General features: G+C 35.3%; 1 protein-coding gene across 5 annotated transcripts in view; it reads left to right on the plus strand.

Moving 5' to 3' along the window:
• Positions 1-23199, plus strand: part of PHKB (phosphorylase kinase regulatory subunit beta) — a 255172-nt gene that overhangs the window by 222493 nt on the left and 9480 nt on the right. For 4 of the 5 annotated variants that reach the window (XM_058708056.1, XM_058708054.1, XM_058708057.1 and 1 more), the window contains 7 exons: positions 1246-1307; positions 1394-1556; positions 2734-2815; positions 4714-4771; positions 7138-7228; positions 10040-10242; positions 19714-19848. In XM_058708056.1, coding sequence (XP_058564039.1) covers positions 1246-1307; positions 1394-1556; positions 2734-2815; positions 4714-4771; positions 7138-7228; positions 10040-10242; positions 19714-19848 — 794 coding nt within the window. Of the gene's footprint in view, positions 1-1245; positions 1308-1393; positions 1557-2733; positions 2816-4713; positions 4772-6110; positions 6202-7137; positions 7229-10039; positions 10243-19713; positions 19849-23199 lie in introns of all 5 variants that reach the window. The other variant, XM_058708055.1, reaches the window with a different exon arrangement.

Consider the following 23199-nt stretch of genomic DNA (forward strand, 5'->3'; position numbering starts at 1 on the left):
TCCTGGGCCACATGAAAATGTGCAGATCGGTTGCATGTTTGGCCTTCTTCACTCAAACTCTGCAAGGAGACTTTAGTATGATTGCTGGTAATATGTCTATCCTGACATTTGTAGTGGGTATTTATTGATTGATGATCTACTTTTGTTTATGAGTTTCCAGTAGAGGAGAAGGCAGCACAACTCTGGGTGGTTAGCCAACAAGTGAAACATTTCCTGTGTCATGTTGCTTCATATTTGAAAAGAATAGTGTGAAAACAAAAAAAGTAGTATATATAAGACAGTTTTGATTAAAGAATAACCTTATTTTTAAAATAATAATCTTATGGCTTTTTTAATGCAGTACATTTCTCAATTTTATCTGACAGTTCATCAGATAATTAAAAATGACACATATTGCTAAAAACACCATTGTGGGTTATCATTCATTTATGTTCTTTACCCATGAACCATGGACCAACAAAAACTGTGTTTGAGTTTGGCCTTATTTAGTTTGCTAACCTATAATCAGGAACTAATGAAAAATAAAATCTGAATATGGGTTGCCAGAATGTAGAGAAGCACTGGCCTCTATAATCAACACCTTAATGTTCCTGAAAATGGAGATTGGCAGTATCCCATCATTGGATGTCCCTGAAATATTATGGTAACAGAATTCATAGTGCAATTTCACATCATTTTTCCCAAAACAATTATAGCATTTCTAGTTGTTTTATTTCACACTATTTTTAAACATTTTAATAGGTACTGAATTTTAATTCTAGCTTAAAAGTAAATGCCCACACTTCTAAGAATAGAGAAAAAATACAGTTCCTTTCATGTTGACTTTCCTATTTATTATGACCCATGAACTTGTAGCTTGATTTGTATGTTCTTTTCTTTTTTAAGTTTATTTATTTGTTTTGAGGGGGTGGGGGGGGGCAGAGAGAGAGAATCCCAAGCAGGCTCCGCACTGCCAGTGCATAGCCTGATGCAGAGCTCAAACTCACAAACCATGAGATCATGACTTAAGCCAAAATTGGACACTTAACTGACTGAGCCACCCAGGTGCCCCTATGTGATCTCTTTTTAAGAGGGTTTTGTTGTATATGAAAACTTATCTGATTTTAGAGTGCTCATTTAAGAAATTACTTAAAAGAGTTGTGTGTAGTTTTTTAAGTAAACTTTTTTGAAGTATTACATACTACAGATTATAAGTGTATGGCTTCATGAATTTAAGAGTTGTGATTTTTCTCAACTACATTTCAGACACTAATATCTGGAGCTGTAGTAGAACAACTTGACTTCCTACGAATCAGTGACACAGAAGAGTAAGTCCTTTTGGGTTTTTATTAGAAAAGCAGGAAATTAGAATTAGAAATACAGGAAATCTGAAACTTTTTCTTTTAATTTCTAGGCTTCCAGAATTTAAGAGTTTTGAGGAACTAGAACTTCCCAAACATTCAAAAGTCAAACGACAAAGCAGTACCTCCAGTACTCCTGAACTAGAACAGCAACCAGATGTCGCCATTATCGAATGGAAGAACAAGCCCACCCATGAAATTCTTCAAAAACTGAATGTGAGGAAGATGTATTTCCCACATGGCTCTGAGTGAGGTTGGCAGGCAGGAATTCTCAGGGGCAAGCCATCTTTCTTTTGTCCTCTCAGAGAAGGTAGATAAAAGTGCCTGGGTAGATGGCCTCTCTATATTAGGGGCAGTAATGAGAGAGATTGTTCTCATTGTTAAGACATTAGCATGGATGTCTTAAACATGCTTAAGGAGTAGGGACAAATTGGGTTGCCTTGGGTATGAAGGTATTGTACGAGCCATTAAAGAAGTTACGTCAGGAATAATTCCCTTTGGGATCTCCAGACTTCTCTTTTAGTACACTTCCCTTCTTTTTCCCAACTTAGATCTCCTCTCCTACCCTAGTGTTTAGGTCTTAATGTTTGCTGTAAGTCTCTCCAGTCACTGTGGAAAGCAATCCTATGACCACATCCATGTGAATATTATGTTACCAACTTAATTTTTACCTTCCCTAAGATTATTTGCATTTTAAAAGAGGTAGTGCGAGAGTGGAGTATAGTAGTTATTCGAAGAAATGAAATTCTAATGATAGAACTAAAATACTATGACATCTTGTTGGGCTATACCACAAATTTGAGCATGTAGGTTAAATATATATCTTTCCAGACATTATTAGTCCTTGTTATTGATTGACATTATCTATAGATATGAGATACCATGAGTATGATATGGTAGGCATAAAACACATAGCATAGTGTCATAATACATATAAAGCACTCTATATATGTCATCTTCTTTTATCCATCTCCTCATAATAGGTTGATAGCAACATGGTCTCTCACTTATGAATAAGCAATGTACAAAAGGGAATTGTTGAATGGCATGGCCAAATTTCTCAGAGAGTGACAGAATCAAGTATTAATCAAGTATTAGTGCTTGTAGACATTTTCTATCCCTTGCTTATCTTATTTACTGGAAAATTTGATTATTAAATACTACCACATGAGGAAGCCAACTTGTCTACTCTCTGTCTCCAAGACACCTTAGATAAATAGTTGTGTAATGTCATCTGATGCTTGGTAATATATCAGTAACAATTGATCTGGCAGATCTGGCAGATCAGTAACAATTCCATGGCAGATTTCCTCTCTGCATCATGTGGTTACATTTCTGTGGTAAATTTTGTACCCATTTTATTCCAGTTACTCACAGTGATTTGTGTTTTTAGGACTGCAGTTGTCTGGCTAGCCAAGTCATCCTGCTGGGTATACTGCTCAAAAGAGAAGGCCCCAACTTCATCACCAAGGAAGGTAAATATACATGCCTAACAGAAAATTTTTAAATAATGAGATCTCTCTATTCTTGGGTATATATCAAATATACCTTATGAATAGATACTAAAATGTTATGTTATTTTATCCTCCATTAAATGCTTTTTTTTAACCTTTAAATGGAAAATGTTTATTCATACCCCCTAGAGTAGAATAGACTGATGTATGAACTCCTAAATTGCTTTCATGCAGTGATGCTTGATTGTTTCTCTGATTGTCTGAATGGTGTTAGAGCCTCATTCTGCCTGTGACTGTTAACCTTTGATGACTTCTTTCATAATTGTTTATTGACAGTTTCTGATTCCAGTTTTATTTTCTGTCTGTTTTTAAGAACAATATTGAATCATTAAAGCTATAAAAATTAGCTCCTTCATGGTCTGCAGCAGCCATTTGAAATGGAACATGATATTTAATAGAATTGTGCTCTAAACATTGTTAACAAAAATAAATCATTTCTAATCATGTCCATTCTGCATTAAGGATGTAACCGAATTATCCCTGAAACCCACACTTGTATGTTGAGTCACTCTAAGGGAGTCTTGAATTCTATATCATGATCTGCTTCTGTCATTTTATTATATAGAATAATATAGAATACATTCCAAGATACTCAAAGTTTTTGGCTCATCTGAAAATCCTCTGTTAAAGGGGCATGTTGATTTGGTTAGGATTAGAAACTGAGTCAGTGTTCTGAACAGCAATGTAATTAATAAGACTTATAGTTTTGGTAGTAAACAAACATAATTGTGTATTCAGATAAGGTCTACTTAGTTTTTACATTATTGTAGCTAAGAGATAAACTTCTTGAATATTATACATGTCAACTGAATAGTCCTAATTTTCTTAACTGAGTAAAGGCAGAAGAACTTTCAACAAATTTCAGACAGAAGACTTCATGTTTTTAATTAGTCTTGAAACTATAAGCAGAATCCCAGTTATATTGAGGACATTGATTGAAATTCATACTTTAACTAAAACAATAGGATTTTTAAAAGGCAAACATTTTATTAGGAACCTAGAATTCAGAATGGCTATTTTAGTAGTGCTTTAAAATAAAACAAAGTTTATATAAAATTGTTTATAATGAAAATGCTGAGAGAATTATTTTTTAAACTATTTTTATAATCAGGAATAATACTCATATTTTGCTTAGATATTTGAAAGATTGAGTTTTTAAATCTATAAAATCTTTTACATTGAAAATCATAAGCATCTACAGAATCTGAATATAATTTTATCCAATTTGTTATATAGCTATAAAAAATATATTCATGGTAAAATGATAAAGATCTTGTTCTCTATCCTTGTTTTCTTTTCGCTACTCTCTCCTGTCACCATGATTAATTTATTGTTGACAAGCCAGTCTTGAGGCCAGACCACATGTAAATTGCCAAAGAATGAAGTCCAGTGGTGTCTTTTGGACTAGTATATATTGGAAGGATCATGCACATAACAGTCTCTCTATAAAAGTTTTCTGAAACAAATAAATGAAAAATCATATATATTCAGAGTCTATAGTAGTTGTGCAATTTGCTGCATTCTGTTTATTTTCTTTAGTAAATTAAAATAACTTATTTTTAATTGTTAAAAATTTAGATTGCATATTAATTAAGAAGACAATAAATTTCAAGAAATAAAGTACTCACCAAAATCATATACTCAAAGTAAATAGTAACAAGTGCTGGGACATTCACACTATATATTTGGGTTACATATTTAAATATGTCAAGTAGTTCAGAATACTAATGGATGTGCATGTATTAACTCTAGTGGAATAAAAATGAAATTCAAGAGTAATATTTTTAAGGAGAATAAATGTTATGCATTTAATTAAAAGGTTTTTTTTTTCAACAAAGACTTTATTATCTAATGTCTAGGAACCGTTTCTGATCACATTGAGAGAGTCTATAGAAGAGCTGGCAGCAAAAAGCTTTGGTTCGTATTAGTGTCCTTGTCATTATGTTTTATTTTTTGTGTTGTCATGTTTAAAGGCATAAAGGTAATAGACCAATCTTAAAGATGGTTATTTATCCAAATTTTTACCCTTTTTTAATTTTAGAGAGAAAAAGAGTGTGAGCGAGGGAGAGAGAGAGAGAGAGAGAGAGAGAGAGAGAGAAACCTAAGCAAGCTCCATGCTGAGTGCAGAGCCCAACGTGGGGCTTGATCCCACAACCCTGAGATCATCACCTGAGCCGAAATCAAGAGTCAGACATTCAATTGACTGGGCCACCCAGGCGCCCCAAATTTTTACTTTTAAACCCCAAGGTTATGGCCATGATTCTGTCTACTTTCTAAGGACCTGCCTACATTCCATTGTATCATGGCTCTCCCAAGATATTAAAAATAATGTCTGGGAATAAAGACCTCCATAGGAATAGAAACTAGAGAGCATATTCACTGGAGTGATATGCTAATGAGTCTTTCCTACACCGCACCTGCTCTGTCCCAGCAATGTGCTTTAGGTTCTACTTTGTATTCAGGAAATCTATTCTGTGGTCATAGAAGGCCATGAAAAGAGACCAATGGTTCATTTAATCATAAGCAAAAATAATAGAAGGCTGTTCTCTTACCACTTAAGTTAGAATGAATCCCAGTGATTACAGTTGCTTCATGTAAAATAACTAATATGTTCTGCAAAAGTAGTCTCCCAGGGACTGAAAAAAAAATTAGGTAAGTTGAGATAAAATTGTTTCAATTCACAGTGGGGGTAGGTATGCCTAAATGCATAGCCCTCTGTATTTGGAAGCAATTATAGCCATTTTACTAGAAGAATCTAACATTTTGAAAGTAAGAGTACATGTATTTTTTAAACAACCCATTATTATCTCATTTTGAAAAAAAAAAGATCTCAAGCAATGTGATAAGAAACTCTCATAACCTCAATAAGCCTCAGATTTCTAATCACTAAGGGGATTTGACGAAACAATTTCTTAGCAGTATTTCAACTCTATGATTTATAGTAAATATATTATTCCAACCCAGGAGAAATAAGATAATAATCCTCTCACTAAATCTCAAATTTTCACTGTAAATTCTCAGCACAGTAAGGCATATAAGCCAATAGATGTTTCTTTAAGCCAGTAAGTTTCAAATGTGGTCTATAGTCTTATTTTTTGCTAAGCAGACTTGTTTTTGCTTTATGTTATTATACTTGGATTGTAGATAAAGCATTAACTAGCACATATTTAGAGTGCTGTTAATGTTTAAAAGAACAAATGCCTTTAAGTTTATTTACTGTATTTTCCCTTTTATGGCTTTCCACTGACACATCCAGGTTGGCGGTACGCTATGGGGCTGCCTTTACCCAGAAATTTTCTTCCTCTATAGCCCCACACATTACTACTTTTCTGGTACATGGGAAACAGGTAACACACACAGAATGTGGAAAAACTCAAGCTGCTTGAAATGTGTGGGCTTATTTGCATTCTGAGGGTGAAGTATGTCTTTTGGTCTTCAAGTGTGTGGGCGAAAGTGTCTCTAAAAGTAGGAAGTGTTTGTTTCACTAACTTTATCAGTTATTGACTTAATTTTCTACTCATCCATCTATGTTGAGATTAAAGAATATAAATGCTTTTTATAGGGCAGCATCCATGGATATCCTGAAATACAGGAAAACAGTTTTAAACCTATATTTTCATTTTATTTTTTTCATCTAGAAGTTCCACATGAATTTTACTTTTGAGGGAAAAAATGTCTTATATATTGCATGTGCCATGCATTAAAAAAATCTGTTCTCTCTACAGTCTGAGACTTTTCCAGAAATGTAAAAATAGCAGTGTGAATTCCGTCCTCCAACATTCTGGCTTTATCAGGAAAAAAATGCTGGTATTTCATTGTGTCACTTCCTAAAATTGAGTACTAAGAGAGTCCCCAATCCAGGGATTTGGTTATCCAGGCACCAAAAGAAACATGATTTAAAGTGGTTATAGGAATAGATGACATTTACCAGTGACATACTTAATAATGAATTTTTTAATGCAAAGTCAGAATACTCACTTAATTCCTCCTCCTACTCCTCATCAAAGGCATGGTTAGGCCCCCTTTTTCTTTTTTTTAAATTGATAATGGCATGAACAGTGCTGGTAACAGAGGTGAGGATGAGGAATCCCTCCCTAATTCTGGATGGTCTGCAGTCTGGGAGACTTCAGCTGTTAGGTCCAGGGTCTTAGGCTCAGTATTTCCTCCAAATTATTATGTGAGGACCTAACTGCACATTTTTCAGTCTCTTCCATCAGGGACCCCATTCATTCATCATCTTTTAGATTTGTCAACCTCTGGCGTGCTCTCTTCTTTGCCCCCAGGTCGGTTGTGCGCTGTGCAGCAAGTCTTTTAAGTAAAGTAGTGGACAGCCTGGCCCCATCCATTACTAATGTTTTAGTGCAGGGAAAACAGGTAAGTATCTGATTTTCAGACTGTCACTTGGTCACAATCACAAGTTTCTGGATAGGACTCTTGCTTTTAAACCTAGCAAGCCTCAGTGTCCTAGGCCTCTCAACCATATTAACAATGGCTCGAGCATTTCTACAGAAGGCTCCTTCCCCAAGCAAAACCTGGTCTTAAAAATGCACAGTTACTAAGTAGACCACTCCTTTTTCCTGCTGTACCTTAGAGCTGTGATTTTGAGTTCCTGTGTTTAGATCAGTGAAGATGCTGACCCAGAAAATGGATTAATTCCTACTGAGGTACTCCAGACAGGTTTAGGATAGGCAGGGCAAAGACAGGTGAATAGTGAAGGGCACATTTTTCCTTCTACTCCACATGAGAGTCTTCTCACCCTTAGAAATGCACTGACTCCCCAGATCCTTAACCTTTTGAGCCACGTCTCCCTGTAGCTCCTCCACTTCCACAAGGGACAGCTCTCAGCAGCTCCTTCTCACAGAACCATCGCAGAACCAGCGGCCCTTCTCTCCACTGGGTTCTCAAAACAGGCCTATGACACTTCTCACAATCTGCCCTGGATTCCAGTTCATTTCAATGTGTGTCTCTCTACCCCAGGGTAGGCTGTGAACCCCTGGAAGTCAGGGCCCAGGTCTGGTCCTGTCCCAGCATGGGGTCTGGCTTGGAGTAGGCACTTGATGAATGTGGCTTGAATTGAGCCTGTGCATGTGGAATGTGGCTGCTCATTTCTTGTTTTGTTTTCTATAAGCTCTAATTACCTGGCTGAACCACCATTTGGTTGGAATGAAAACCTGTTTGCTTTTTTTCTCTGCTTTGGGAATGTGTGTGCTTTATTGTGCTTTCCTGACAGTTAACCTAGGGGTATAATAAGCTTTAATAATATGAAATACTTGTAACCTTCTTTAATAGAATCAGCCCATTGCTTACATTTCAGGGCTCTTAATTCATTGAAATTATATCATCTTGACATCCAGCTTGAAATGTTAGAATAGTAAGTTATTTTATCCTGTAGCATTTAATAACAATAACAAAGCAATAATACTAATTAAAACCCTTAAGAAAAAGTTAAATCACTTTCATGTATATTATTATCTCTATTTTCTCCAAATTATTAAGAGGTAGAATTTTCATCCTCATTTGTCAGCTACATAGACCAAGGTACAGGAAGTACCTTATCCAGTGCCCTTCCTCACCACAGTCCTCACCTCCAGCCATAGTCTCATACTGTTGCCCTGGACTGAACCACCTCTGAAAGAAAGTAAATGGGCTTTGGGAAGCTATTTTACCTTGGATTTTAGGTCCCTGTAGTATATTTGAAAATACAGTTAATTCTACTGTCTATGAATAGATGAGAGGGTTTTGGAGATCTTTGTCGTCTCCAAATGGCACCTGACACTTGGAGAAGGGTAGGTTAGTCATGTCCATTCTTTGCATTATATAGAGGTGCTTGCAGCTTGTGATCCTGAGACTCTGCTCACCATATCCCGGAAGCCTTGGAACCTGTCCTGAGGCTGTGGCTGGACCATTGCCCATCAGACCATCACATGTCCCAGGGAAATAGTCACTTAAGAGCTGAGTAAGCCTGGGAGGCTGATAGTTCAGGTGCATGAAGTCCATTCACTGACTGCATCTTACACCTTTACAAAAAAGAAATGAGAATGGAGCATTCAAAGTTTGCATTCGCTGATTCATGAAATGCTGAAAGTTAATACTGTTTAAACAAAGCACTTTCAGATCACCTCAAGCTCTCCGGAATGAAATAGTGGTTTAGTCGTCAATGCTTCCAGAGGCAGTAATGTGCCTTCTATTTGTTTTCTTCTTTACACACTGACATTTTAATAAAAGTAATCGCACTTGGACTAACTGGTTGGTACCACTTGTGATATAATAAACCAGCAGTTCTCAGTTTTCACTCCATCACAGAGTAGGGGCAAAAGACCCCATGTTCTGCTCTCTCCCCTCATCTCTGAAAATACTAGGGCCCTTTGATAAGCTCTTCATTTTCCTGCCTCTTATAATCGTGCACTGTCCATGGAAGAGAGAAGGAGAAGGATAATGAGGGGGAAGGCAGACTCTTCTGGGAGACAAGATGCCAAGGAGAGAGGAGAGAGAGAAACCCAGTATTCCTCTTGCCAGCTTCAGCAGCACTCTCTGCTTTGAGTATTTGTTGTCATTTCCCTCTGTGCTTTCTCATTTCCTAGGCCTGTGGGCAGCCTCATTTATCCCTCTCCACAGGTGAGAGATACATCAACAAGTATTTTAATACTCACTAGGTGCCTAACACTATGCCAAGAAAAGTGGGGGCTACACTAGAACCATATGACCTTGCATCTGCCTTTGAAAAGGTTATAGTGGCGTTAAAGAGCAAAAGTTCCACATGAGAAACTATAAAAGAAGTGAAAAATATACTCTCAAATACTAAATTGTATAGACGGTGCAGTAAAGTAAAACTATCCAATGTATTTTGGTTTCTCTGGGGAGTTTCTAGTACTAAAGTCATTCAGAATAATTTGCTCTTAATAGTTATTTATATTCCTTCCCTGCTTTTATCCACTCACCTTCACTCCCCTAACTGGGACCCTTACCTGCCCTCATATTTTAGACCAGACTGTGAACCATCATGAACTCCAGTGGGAGTCACGCTTTGAAAGCCATTTTAATAAATAGCAGGAACAGTTATTCTACCTAATTCCCTAGCTCGCATAGAGTAATTTCAGCCTGCCAGTCATCCTGAGCCTTGATTTTTTTTTTCTTTTATCTTTTAGTAGCTAGGAAGTTTTTGCAATAAAATTCTGCCACTTATAGGTAACTCTGGGTGCCTTTGGGCATGAAGAAGAGGTTATCTCTAATCCTTTGTCTCCAAGAGTGATTAAGAACATCATCTATTACAAGTGTAATACCCATGATGAGAGGGAGGCAGTCATTCAGCAAGAACTGGTCATCCATATTGGCTGGATCATCTCCAATAACCCTGAGTTATTCAGTGGCATGCTGAAAATACGAATTGGGTGAGTAAAGTGCTTTGTGTTTGCGTAAACAGAATTGTTCAAGGTGTCCTCCAACAGACTTGGCCTACCCCAGGCCTGGTGCGTATCTAGGAAAGCACATCTTTCTCTGAAGTAATAGAGGCAACATCTGGTGGTTTGAAGAAATAAATACATGTGAACTGAAAGAATCTTCCTGTTTTTTTAACTCCCATGTTAGACATAACGACGTAACTGTTCTCTGGTAAAATCAAGCTCCAGGGATTTAAACAGCTACATCATGTTTTAAAAAGAAAACAACAACAAAACATAAGCATAATACTTGTAAAACTTTCTATAAATAAAATGGATAAGGCTTAAGAGAAGAATGATTTTCAGTAAAACTGGGTGTGAGGAAGATATACACTCAGGTAAAATTTTTGTTCTTTTAACAATATTCTGCTGCATCCATTTTCTACCAGAATCTAATTTTTAATTATTAAAATCATAAATGTTCTGTTTGGAGGAGAAATTAAAAGTAAGGATCTGACAACCTTGAATCCTCTTAATCAAGAATTTTATGAGGCAGTGTCGTAGGGCCAGTTGACGAGGCTTCAGCATTCAGAATTGAGTGTGGGTCCTGGCCACCACTTACCACTTTAGTGACCTGAGATAAATGATGCTGAGCCTCTCTAGCCTCACTTTCATACCAGGCTCATTGTTTTATGTGAGATGAAATGAGAGAATATGTTTTAAAACACTACCACAACCAAATAAAGTATAAATGCTTTTATTTAACATATTTTTATTGTAACATACATGAATATATTGTAATTGTAAGAATCAAACAATACTGCACATATAGAGTAATCTAATATATGGCCGATTGAGGGATGTTCTTTAAGTGTTTAAAAAGAATATATAGTCTGTCAGACACAAATATATGTGAGTGTGTGTGAGTATGAATAAGTGTATAACTTCCTAATTATATAAATGTATTGTTAGTATCTTTACTATTTCTATCCTACTTGATTTTTGGTGAAACATATTAATTTCTCACTTTAGTTATGGATTTCTCCCCTCCTTGCATTTTTATCAGTTTTGTTTTGTATATTTTAAAGGGTTTTTTTGTTTGTTTGTGGGACTTTATAATTTTAAAAATATATCTTCCCTTGTGCCATTTATTTTCTACTTGAATTCTTTTAAAAATATTTTAATTTCAAACATCTACAAAAGTATAGAGACTAGTAATAAAATTTTATGTGCCCATACTTTCACTCAGTTTCAACAATTTCATCCTATGCCCTACCTATGACCCACCCTACCAACACCCCCTCTAGGTTAAAACAAATCCATCATATCATTCAATCTGTAAATACTTGAGTGTGCATAACAAATTATTTTTTTGACTGATATTACTGCCATACCTGCTTTCTTTTTCTGTCATTATTAGCTTAGTATACTGTCTTCTATCTTTTTACCTTTAATGTTCTTTTTTCATTTAGTATAGATATATCTTTTATAGTCAGGATTTATGCTGTATTTGTTTCTAATTCAATCTTAGATTATCTTTTCATTTGTGCCTTTCATTTCATTTCATTTGTGCCATTTCTTCTCTATTTTGACTTACTCATTCCTACCTTTTTTGTCTGTTTACTATTACAACTAAGGTTTTAGTTTTGCACATGAGTATGAAGCACTTTATGAGAAATGATTACCTAGTTTTTCCTTCAAAAAATTACATATAAAAAAACTAGTTGCTTATTTGGCAGGATCTGCCTACCTCTTGTTTCAACAATTCTCATTCTAGGAATTTAGACCTGTTTTACAAGACTCTTCATTCCAGCAGTGTTTGAAAGAGTGAAACATTGGGAACTAGCTGCATATCCATCACTAGCAAATTGTTTAAATAAATTGTGATAGCCATGTAGTAAAATGCCATGCAGCCATTACAAGTAACAAGAGAAAGCCTATACTGACATTTATAAATGTCCAAGATAAATTAAGTGAAACAGTAACTAAGTTGCAAATGTATTGTTCCATTTTTTAATAAAAGAGAAATAATAATACTGCACATATATGTATATATGGGGAAATATCTGAAAAATGGAAATAAAATTAGTGTCTGTTATATTCTCTAGATTTCTACTTTTAAGTTATATTTTTCAGTTTTATTTCAAGTTTTTTATTTGAGATTATTATTTTTAAAGTTTTTGCCTGATTTCAATTATAACATATTTCAGGTGAATTTCCCAATCTTTGGTCCCCTTTCTTTTGATATCAAGAAGTGAGTTTACTCAGCATAGAACTTGACCTTAATTTTTATCTCTTAAAATTGTTCTTTTCAAAGATTTAGAGGTATTCCAAATCAATTATAAAGACTTTGAGTCATACCCTGATTTGTTCGGTGTGTTTGCTCTAGTATTTTTAACTCCAACCTCTTGACTACATATAAGGATACAGAAATGAGTCTTTCATGTATGTTGTCTGTGTGTTGTCGGTAAATGAAAGGAAATGTGATTCTCTGTATCCATACAAGGTATTAAAAGTACTCTATTGTCCCAGACTCAGGCATTGCTCTGAAGCTGAGAAGCAAAGGTTATAACTCTTCCAAAGCACATTCTTTGTAATAAATGTTCTATTCAGGAAAGCCTCTTTAAGTGATAGTCATCCTGGCAGAGGTTTAAACAAAGCCTTGGAGTAAAAGTTAATGGTTTCCCAAGATTTTACTTCCAGTGCTATGTTTTTCAGCCTTTAGTACTTTTCCTTTACTGCTTATTCAGCATTTTAGGCTAATTTATTTTCTTCCAAAAACCCATTGGAATTTCCTTTCTTGAATTCAAATCTGACCTGAAGCTTCTTTCTCTTCATGGAAATGAAATATGTTTAATTTATTCTAAAAATAGTTTTCTTCCTGGTTTTGTTTTTGTTTTTGTTTGTTTTTGGGTTTTTTTGGTATCTGCTACTCTATATGTTTAGTGCCTTCCATGAGAAATAACATACTCTTTTTTCCTTAAACTGTGTCACCCAAAATAAAAATGTCAGGACAGCAGCATGTGACTTAGTATTTAATGATAGCAGAAAACCTCCTAATGAAGATTTGCCGTGAAACTTTAATTATTCATTGTCCTGAACCTCATCCTGGAATTAATTATGGCATTATATTTCCATTTTGAGTATTAATAGTGTCCCTGCCTAACTCATTAATGTGTATTTCCCTCTCACGTGGGACACACAGGGTCAGCCCTAAATACTGGTACATTTTCAGTTGGAGAGAAGTCTGTTTTTTCAAAAACGTGTAATTTATTTGAGAAATTTACTTCTGCTGAGGATTTGGACCACATCTTATCTTCCTGTATGTATCAGGTCTAGCTCACAGGTCTAGCTCAATAAAATTTGAGCATTGTTTAATATATAGGTTATAAGCAAATTCAGATAGCAGATTCAGATAGACAGTGATGGGGATTTTAGGAAAAATAAAAGATAGCATATCTCTGTGCTTATTAGATAAAGAAATAAAGGACTCTTTTACTTTTGATAAATACCCTTGATTTGTACAAGTTGTGTCCTTCAGGATATTACCAAGTTAAATAGGGCTTTGTTAAATGAAAATGCAGTCATACATGTAGAAGGTAGAAGGATATAGCACTTTTCACCATCATTTATTAGTTGAGTGGTACAGTTAATCACATCAGAGTATGGTATGAGTTGCCTTATAATGGTACCTCTCTAAACAGCATTCCCAATAAGGATCTAAGGGGATACCCATATAAATAACAAACATGTGGTTAGTGCACTCAGAAGTTCACTGTGATAAACTATTTCCTCCTCTTCTTCCAACATAACCACAGAAATTATTTATTGAATGCCTATTATGTACTACATAATATGCTAAAATACTCACATATATTATCTGATTAATCCATTCAACAAGTTTGAGGCAGGCACTAGTACCATTTTAAAATCAACAAACCGGGATTCAGAGCTTAGATAACCTGTCTTAGTCAAACCAGTATGTCAAAGTGAGATTTATACCCAGATCTGCCTGACTCCAAAGTTCTTGTTCTTTGATCTTAAGTACTTCGTGTGTGCTTTCACTTATGTATACTGTTGCTGTTTTCTCAGGAAACAGGCGTTGATGTTTTTCTAAAACCTTATGGCCTTTATGGTGTCTTCCACATGATTTCCACTTATGACCCATTTTGTGTTCAAGTATTCATGTAGCAATTATGATGTACTTTGGCTCCGGATGCTATTTGTCTTTTGTTTATCACTCCTCTAATTTGGCATCAGTACAGTTTAGCATTGTACAATGCGAGGCACACCAAAAAGCCTGAATAGTTAGAAGTTAATATGAGAAATGAGATTTTGCCCCTTTATTCATCATGAGACCAAACAAATGGGGATGATTTGGAATTGATTCTAAATTAGCCCTTTGTACACTGTAAGAAATGCATTAAGATGCAATGAAAATTTAGCAAAGTAACTTGCCCAAGGTCACAAGACCACGAACCAGGAATTGAACCTAGAGTGAATGTCTCCAGTGTTCATGTTTCCCCATCCCCTATTCCAGCTTTCTTGTCTATAAAATAAGGAAGCTATCCCTGCTTTCGCTTCCTCAGTGGATTGTGGGGATTTTGGGTAAGCAATGTGAAAATGTTTTGCAAAGCTTCAACATTATTTCTGTGACATTGAGTGATTTGAGGTCCTCTATCATGTGGCTTTTGGAGAACAGGTGACTCTAGGGATATCTTTATACATGCCATAAATCCCAAGAAGAAGGAACCTCTCACATCCAACACACATTCATTCTCTCTCTCTCTCTCTCTCTCTCTCTCTCATATCTTCCAGTCCTAGGCTTGCAAAGACCCTCTGATCCCACAAGATACATTCACCCTCAAGGTATCCCTTTCTGCCATGGTTGTTTCTCCTTGAGAACCCAGTGCAAATGATCCCCAAGCATTTCACACAGAAACCTTAAGTCAAAATCCCTTTTGGATTCTCTGCTGCCATCTGACATGGTCTCACCCCTCCATCACTTGATCTTCCCTCATGAAATACTTGGCAAACACCTGTGCCCATAGTGCTCTTCTACCACATTGACAGAAAGGTCTTGGAACCTTGTTTCTATTCTAGGGATGTAGACAACATTAGAGCAGCACAGTTATCCTGTCTGTGGAGCTTTTGATAGTGTCCCTCTGAAAGATCTTTTTGTATCTTTTTAATATCTTTTTATTGCATTTTATCCTAATCAGTTTTACTCAGACCTCAGCTCCCTTAAGTGAATGGCTTCCTTGAGTGTTAGTTTACTACCAGCAGCAAACACATGTTTCTTTACAAGAATTTACCTTGAGTTAGTTCCTGGAAGGTTTTAGTTTGCTTAATGATGAGCAAATTATTTATTTATAGGGTCCTTGAATGTCAAGTTTCTTATAAATTGTTGAACTTGTTGCTCCTCTAAGTCACCCGTTTGTGTATTATCGTGATTGCAGCATGATTTTTAAAAAAAAGGGGGTAGTGTTATAGAAAACATTCTTTGTTTTACTTCCTTAGTTAATTAAAGCATTTCAGACTCATTGACATCAAAATTTTTACTATTGTTTCTCTTATTGATTATGAATAAAGAGATTGATAGTTCAGTTAGCTTTTAACACCATATTCTTCCCAAAATCCCAAAAATACAAACACAGCCTTATATCCTAGGCTGAATGGACATAAGATATAAGGACATTTGTCTTAGTCACAGCACACATACCTGGAACTCCTCAGCCCTATGTATACTTTTATCTCTCTGTTTTAACCTTTCTCTCTGAGGTTTTGGTTTTTTTTTTTTTTTAATTTATTTATTTACATCACCCACTGCCTCAGTTGCTTTAAACCAGTATTTCTTTTCTCTTTTTTCCAAGGTTAATCCTGCCAGTGCGATTTCTCAACATTACTGCGATAGGCACTCCTGTGAACAAAATTAACCTGCTCACAGGAATGGTATTCTAGTCTGATAATGATTTGATTTGCTGTCTCATTATTGATTTGTGCTCCAGCTTTCATGTTGAAATAGATCAAGTTCCTGACAGGCCCATTACTGTAACGACCTCCAATCAACTGCTTTCTGCTCTAGGTCTGTCAGTCAGGCTTTAGTGGGAGATAACCCCTGAGGATATATGTTATCAAGCCTTTTTCATCTCTGCTTTTCATACTGCCAGGACATCCTCTGTAAGTAATTATGATTTAGGCATGTCTTGTCTTCTGATGCCCACAACTGAGTTTGTAGATCATACATGTGGTGCTTAGAGAAGGCCGTTGATGTCATAGGTACTAGACTGTAACGTTGCTTGTGCAGTAAAGGAAAGAGGAGGTAATTAGAGCTCTGAGTTCGTTAGCATGGCTTGATACTCATTCAATGGTCTTTGTTTTTGACATTTGATATGAGGTGAGGAAGTGAGATGATGGAGCTCCCCTACCTCTATTCTGATTATTTCAGGGGTAGAGTGAGTGAGTCATTGTTCTCCAGCTTCTATAGGAAGCTCAGTTTGCCTTATGAAATCATCACTCTCTCTGTATTAATACGAATCAAGCAGAAAAGTCCCTTCCTGCAATTTTCCCATCTCCTCTTATATGGCTTAGTAAATGCTTGCAGAGAGTTATTCATTCACTTGTTTAACAGCAAACTTGGCAAACACTGAGTATCTTCAAATAGGCTTAAAATGATTATTTTTAAAATTGTTTCTGGCTATGAATTAGTTATATTCTTTATGGCATGTTTTCAAAAAATGTCAGCTGTCCTGGTTTACCAATGATGTCAGATTTCCATATACTTCATTGTATATTTCACTCCTTGGTTGGGGCATGTTGGAAACAAAAATACAAACACATATACAATATGCTTACTAACCTCACAACAAGAGAGGTTTTAGAAGGATAAGGTTATCCCTAGGACTATATAGGAATACTATTCCACCTTTTCATAGTTTTCCAGCAGCGCTGAAGAATTCATTATTCTCAAATCAAACCTTGATACATATGAAGGTTGATCTGGTCAGTCGTGTGTATCTGCCACTTTCTCATTTGCTTATTGGCAAGTAAAGCATGTCCCTTGTTCTTTAGACAGACTGAATTCATACGGATGTGGTCCAAGGACAACCTTCATTTTTTTGAACTTCCACATTTGCTTGCTTGCTTGCTTGCTTGCTTTCCCCATCTTGCGTTAAGTGCTTTTACATTGGAATTGTCACATCAGATTTGATGACTTTGTTAGTGGGAATGAGGGTAAGAAGTGAGACATTCTCATGCAAAGGAATTGATGCCCTTTTGTATTAGTAGTTCTAAAAATGGATTAAATGTCTTTGAATTTTTGCACTGTGATACTCACTTGGTAATTTACTTTCTCTGTCTCTGACTGCTGTATAGTAGTTTATGTCTAAGACTTTTGCTATGTTTTAGTCCTTTGAATAATTCCAAGCTAAAAAGATTAGTTTGGACAATATTTTTGAATGAATAAATGTATTTTAATAATCTGACAGATAAATTATATTCATTTGTGCTGGAATGAATGAAAGACGGTCACTTTGTTTCTTTGGTGACTGTTGAGTGCAATGTTTTCTATAATTTGGCTTACAGAACTGGTGAGATTTTGTAAACAGAAGGAAGAAGCCTGAGGGAAATTTGTATATCTCCAACTATCTTTGTTTCTGGTACTAAATATTTTAAAAGGTAAATGTGATAAGTAATGTTCAGTTTTAATAACTCAAGTTTTGGAGGATTTTAGAATGGTAGCATTTAAAAATTAAGTTACTTATTTTAGAAGATGACACCTCCTTTTTTTGGTTTCATTTTTTTTAAACAATTGTACTTATTTTTTACTTACTTATTTTTTTAATATGAAATTTATTGTCAAATTGGTTCCCATACAACACCCAGTGCTCATCCCAACAGGTGCCCTCCTCAATACCCATCACCTACTCCCCCCCCTCCCTTCCACCCTCCATCAACCCTCAGTTTGTTCTCAGTTTGTAAGAGTCTCTTATGTTTTGGCTCCCTCCCTCTCTCAACTTTTTCTTTTTCCTTTCCCTCCCCATAGTCTTCTGTTAAGTTTCTCAGGATCCACATAAGAGTGAAAACATATGGTATCTGTGTTTCTCTGTATGATTTATTTCACTTAGCATAACACTCTCCAGTTCCATCCACGTTGCTACAAAAAGCCAGATTTCATTCTTTCTCATTGCCACGTAGTATTCCATTGTGTATATAAACCACAATTTCTTTATCCATTCATCAGTTGATGGACATTTAGGCTCTTTCCATAATTTGGCAATTGTTGAAAATGCTGCTATAAACACTGGGGTACAAGTGCCCCTATGCATCAGCACTCCCGTATCCCTTGGGTAAATTCCTAGCAGTGCTATTGCTGGGTCATAGGGTAGATCTAGTTTTAATGTTTTGAGGAACCACCACACTTTTCTTTCTAGCTGCTGAGTTGCACTGTCTCTGTTTGTTAAGTGTTCGCCGAAGGATTTAAGGATAAAGCATAGGAATGTGCTGTGTAAAACTAATTCCCTAGCTCTTCCTAATGGTGTGTAGAGTTCTGGTTCCCTAAGGCACAGTATTATTCCATGATTTTCTTTGGTTTGCATAACTAGTTTATCTGAGTTCTTTTCTCACAATACAGTAAATGAAAGAAATGAGATGAAACTGTATAAGTACTTATTAAAAGCTTCTGGAATTAAAAAGTAAAATAACTTACATATAAAATAATTAAATATTAGACCTTGGAAAATACAAGGCACACAAATAGTACTCCATAAATGCTTGTCTAAGTAATTACATTAAAGCATATATATATATATATATATATATATATATATATATATATTTTATGAACAACATTTAAATATCTATTAAAGGATACATTCTTTAAGAATAGGTACATGGACAGCATTTAAATATCTATATTTAAATATCTATAAAGAAGACTTTCTGAAATGTATTTGTTAAATAAAGTGTGTTCTCTAATATATTAGTATGATTGAGTTATAACTAACTGCGTCCATGTATTTCAAAGTCAGGTTCTTCTCTGTGCCCTCCAATCACAAGGGATTGACTGCAAAATAAAGGAAATAGGTGAAAGTGTCCTTCCTGGGAAAGAAACATTTCCATAATAGCATATCTCAACCCATTTCTTAAAATGAATTGTTTTTATCCTATTTGTTTTTTGCATAGACCTAGTATAATGAAAATAATAGTGTAGCAGCTATTGTATACAGTATGCTTTAAGTACTTACCTATTTTCATGTTTACTACCTAACCACATATGCAAGAGCAGGCCTCTTTTTTAGGAATCTGATCATGTCACATAATCTTGATGGAAGTAATTATATCAGCAGTTTAGAAAATTCAGATGGCCTTTTCTTCATTCCCCTTTGAATGGGTCAGTGCTGTTAACAGAAGCATTGCCATGAGAAGCATGAGATGATTTTATTTCAAGAGTTATTGATTCATGCTTCTCCTCTTTTGTTTCAGGTGGATCATTCATGCTATGGAGTATGAACTACAGATCCGTGGTGGAGACAAGCCAGCCAGAGACTTGTATCAGCTGTCACCTAGTGAAGTTAAACAGCTTCTGTTGGATATTCTTCAGCCTCAACAGAATGGAGGGTAATGAGAACCTTTTATTACCCATAGAACATTCTGGATTTACAGTAACATCATACTTGTATATATACACAAAATTAATAAGATAGTAATAAGAAATAAAATGCAGCAGAGTATCAGATGTCACCTTACTAGGTAGACAGTGTACATAGAGATGCTAATTAAGATGTCTATCTTCAGTTGGGATTTTCTGTTGATTTTAATTTTTATTTTTTTCAGGTATAGTTTATCAGTGTTTCTTAATTATTATTATTTTGTGCAAACTGTAATGCTCCATACCACTTTGGTCAGTTCCCTTTCTGAACCTTTGTAGCACTCACCATCTCCTCCCAACATTTTGGCATGAAGATTTGCGTTTGGTAACATTATTTAAATAAGTTGCCTGGGACTCTGTCTCTCTAAGTAGACTAATAAACTTCTTCAAATGGGCTAAACCATTTGATAGACTTAACTTGTACTAAGCTTAGAATAAGAGCAAAACAAGTACTTATGCAATGTATTGAATTGAAGAACATTTTATTACAGAAAGAAGTTTAATATAATTATTTAGGCAAGCATTTATTAGCACCATTTGTGTGCCTGATATTTTCTAAGGTGGTACAGTTATATGCCTAGAAAACAAGTCTTCCATAAAAGTAGATTTGAGCAAATGGAGAGACATCTTTGTTCTTAGAGAGGCACACTCAACATTAAAAAGATATCAGTTATAAATGTAATGCAATTCCAAAAAAAATTCCAACAAACTGTTTATGGAGTTAGACTAGTTAATACTAAACTTCATATGGAGAAACAAACATGCAAGAATAACCAGAGGACTTGCCCTAACAGGGAAACATACCATAGAGCCTCTGTGATAAAAATAGTGTGAAGCTGGCACATGAACGCATAAAGAGGCCAGCTGAACAGAATGGAAAGTCCAGAAATAGACCTAAACACATATGGAAATTTAACAGGTGATAAAGGTGATGTCTCATATTACTGGGTCAAGGATGAACTTTTTAAATAAATAGTGATGGGACAACTGGATAGCCATTTAGGAAAAGATAAAATCAAATCCATACTTTATACTATACACAAGAATAAACTCTAAATAGATCTGATATCTGAATGTAAAAAATGAAACTATACCAGTGCTAAAAGAAGACATGGGTAAATTCTGCTTTAACCTCAATATGGGAAAGGCTTTCTAACTCTGGCTCAAATCTAGGGGCATTAAAAGATTAATAAGACTATATAAAAATTTAAAACATCATTTTGCATGGCAGAAAATAGTTTCAGAAGACAGCTGAGAAACTGGAACAAAACATAGACTATAAAGAGCTAATGTCCAAGAATTCTTAAAAACTGGGGGACAAAGAACCAATAACCCAAGAGATAAACAGGAAAAAAATACAATTAATCAATTCCTTTAAAACATAAAAAAAAATGGACCTTAGATATTTGAAAAGATGTTTGAACTAAGTCATAATTGGAGAAATGTAAATTAAAACATCTATTGGATACCATTTCTCATCTATCAGACTGGCAAAAGTTAAGCAGCATGACAGACATTTGCTGAGGCTGTAGGGAAAGAGACACTCTCATACATAGCTGGTGGGTACAGCCCTTCTGTATGGGAACTTGGCAACATCTAAAACAAGTCTACATGTATATTTACCCTTTGACTTTCAGGAATCTATTTGGAAAATGTGCTTCCAACCATATGAAAATACATATGTATGCAATATTACTCATTGCATCATTGTTTATAATTATAAATTTTGGAACACCCATTACCGAAATGCCCATACATGGGAGATTATTTGAATAAGCTATGGCGCATGCACACAGTAGGGTATGAGGCAGCTGTGAAAACAAGGAGAGTTGTCTCTGAACTGATACGGAATCATTTCTAGGCTATATTGTTACATGAAAACAACAAAATGCAAAGATCATCTGTAGTATGCTACTCTTCATGTAAGAAAGAAGATTATCTCCTCACTGGTTACCTTCAGGGAGTGGGTGGGAACAGGGTGGAAAGAAAGGACAGCTGGGTACAGGGTAATAGGGCTGAATGAGAGAGCAGTAATTCCCTGAATATACCTTTTTTAAATAGCTCTGATTCTTAAACTTTAGTAATATTTTATATGCCTAAAATGTAAATAATTAAAATTAATCCAAATGTGGAAAAAAAAATAAAACAATACGAATAGTAACAAATGAACCTAACTGTATTACAAATGAATAATATTCCCACCCTGAAGGGAGGGGAGAAGAAAAGAATTAACCCAAGTACCTTTGGAAAACATTTCTAGATACTATAAAGCTAAAGGAAAAAAAAAAAAGAGCTATACACAAATACTGTACTAATAAGTTAATAAGGTTTTTTTTTCCTCACAGAGGTAGGGATTGGTAATTTTGAAATTGCTGTATATATTGTGTAAATATATTGTGGGTAATGAGAGCCGGATTTCTCTCTGTCAGAGAATGTAGTTAGAAATGAGTGAAGGGGAAGGATTAGAATATACCCTGTAGTGGTGGATTGAAATTGAAAATGTCAGTATGAATTCATGGTTTTCACACAGATGGACAGCTACAGAAATAAACGTGGATATGTGTGTATATGTGAGTATACGTCTGTATCTTTTTTGGCTCTGTCCACTGGGAGGACCCAGAAGCAGTGAAACTCACACAACAGTGAGCAAACCTGGTGCCCAGATACTGATATCTAAATAATATTTTTTAAGAGGAACCAACATTCCATGGAAAAAATGTTTGATTCCAGGGCTGGGGTAAGAAAAATACAGGATGAGCCTAGAGCATCTTATGGTACCAGAAGTAAGATAATGCTCCAAAAAATTATAGAAATGTGTTAGAAGAATACTGGAGACATACTGGAGGAGGCTCAATGGCCAAAGCTAGGATAATTTGAGCAAGAAAAGAAATAATAATAGTATTGAATAAGAACCCATAGGATAAATGTCCAAGAGTCCATGCTGATATAAATAGATAAATGGGATAGAAGGGATTCTTCTTGATAGTAGAATTCCAATTAATAAGTGTAGATGGAATGATGAAAATAGAAACTCATCATTAGACAAATACAATAGTAATAATTGTTGCAAGCAAGAACCATCAATGGATGCTCAAATTTAGTGGGTGGAAGTAGGATGAGAAATGAAAAATTTGCATAATTTAAAAGTATTTCCACTCAAGATACTTTTTAATTGCAAAAGAAAAATATTAACTTTATAATGAAGAAACCCAGTTGACTCTACCTTAGTCAAATGATCAAGGATAGCATCCCAGGAATAAGACACATCAGTATCATGTATTCCCTGACAATGATGTACTGAAAAGGCACAACTACTTCCA

The sequence above is a fragment of the Neofelis nebulosa genome, chromosome 17 (assembly GCF_028018385.1).
Source record: "Neofelis nebulosa isolate mNeoNeb1 chromosome 17, mNeoNeb1.pri, whole genome shotgun sequence".
In the NCBI taxonomy this organism is placed as follows: Eukaryota; Metazoa; Chordata; class Mammalia; order Carnivora; family Felidae; genus Neofelis; species Neofelis nebulosa.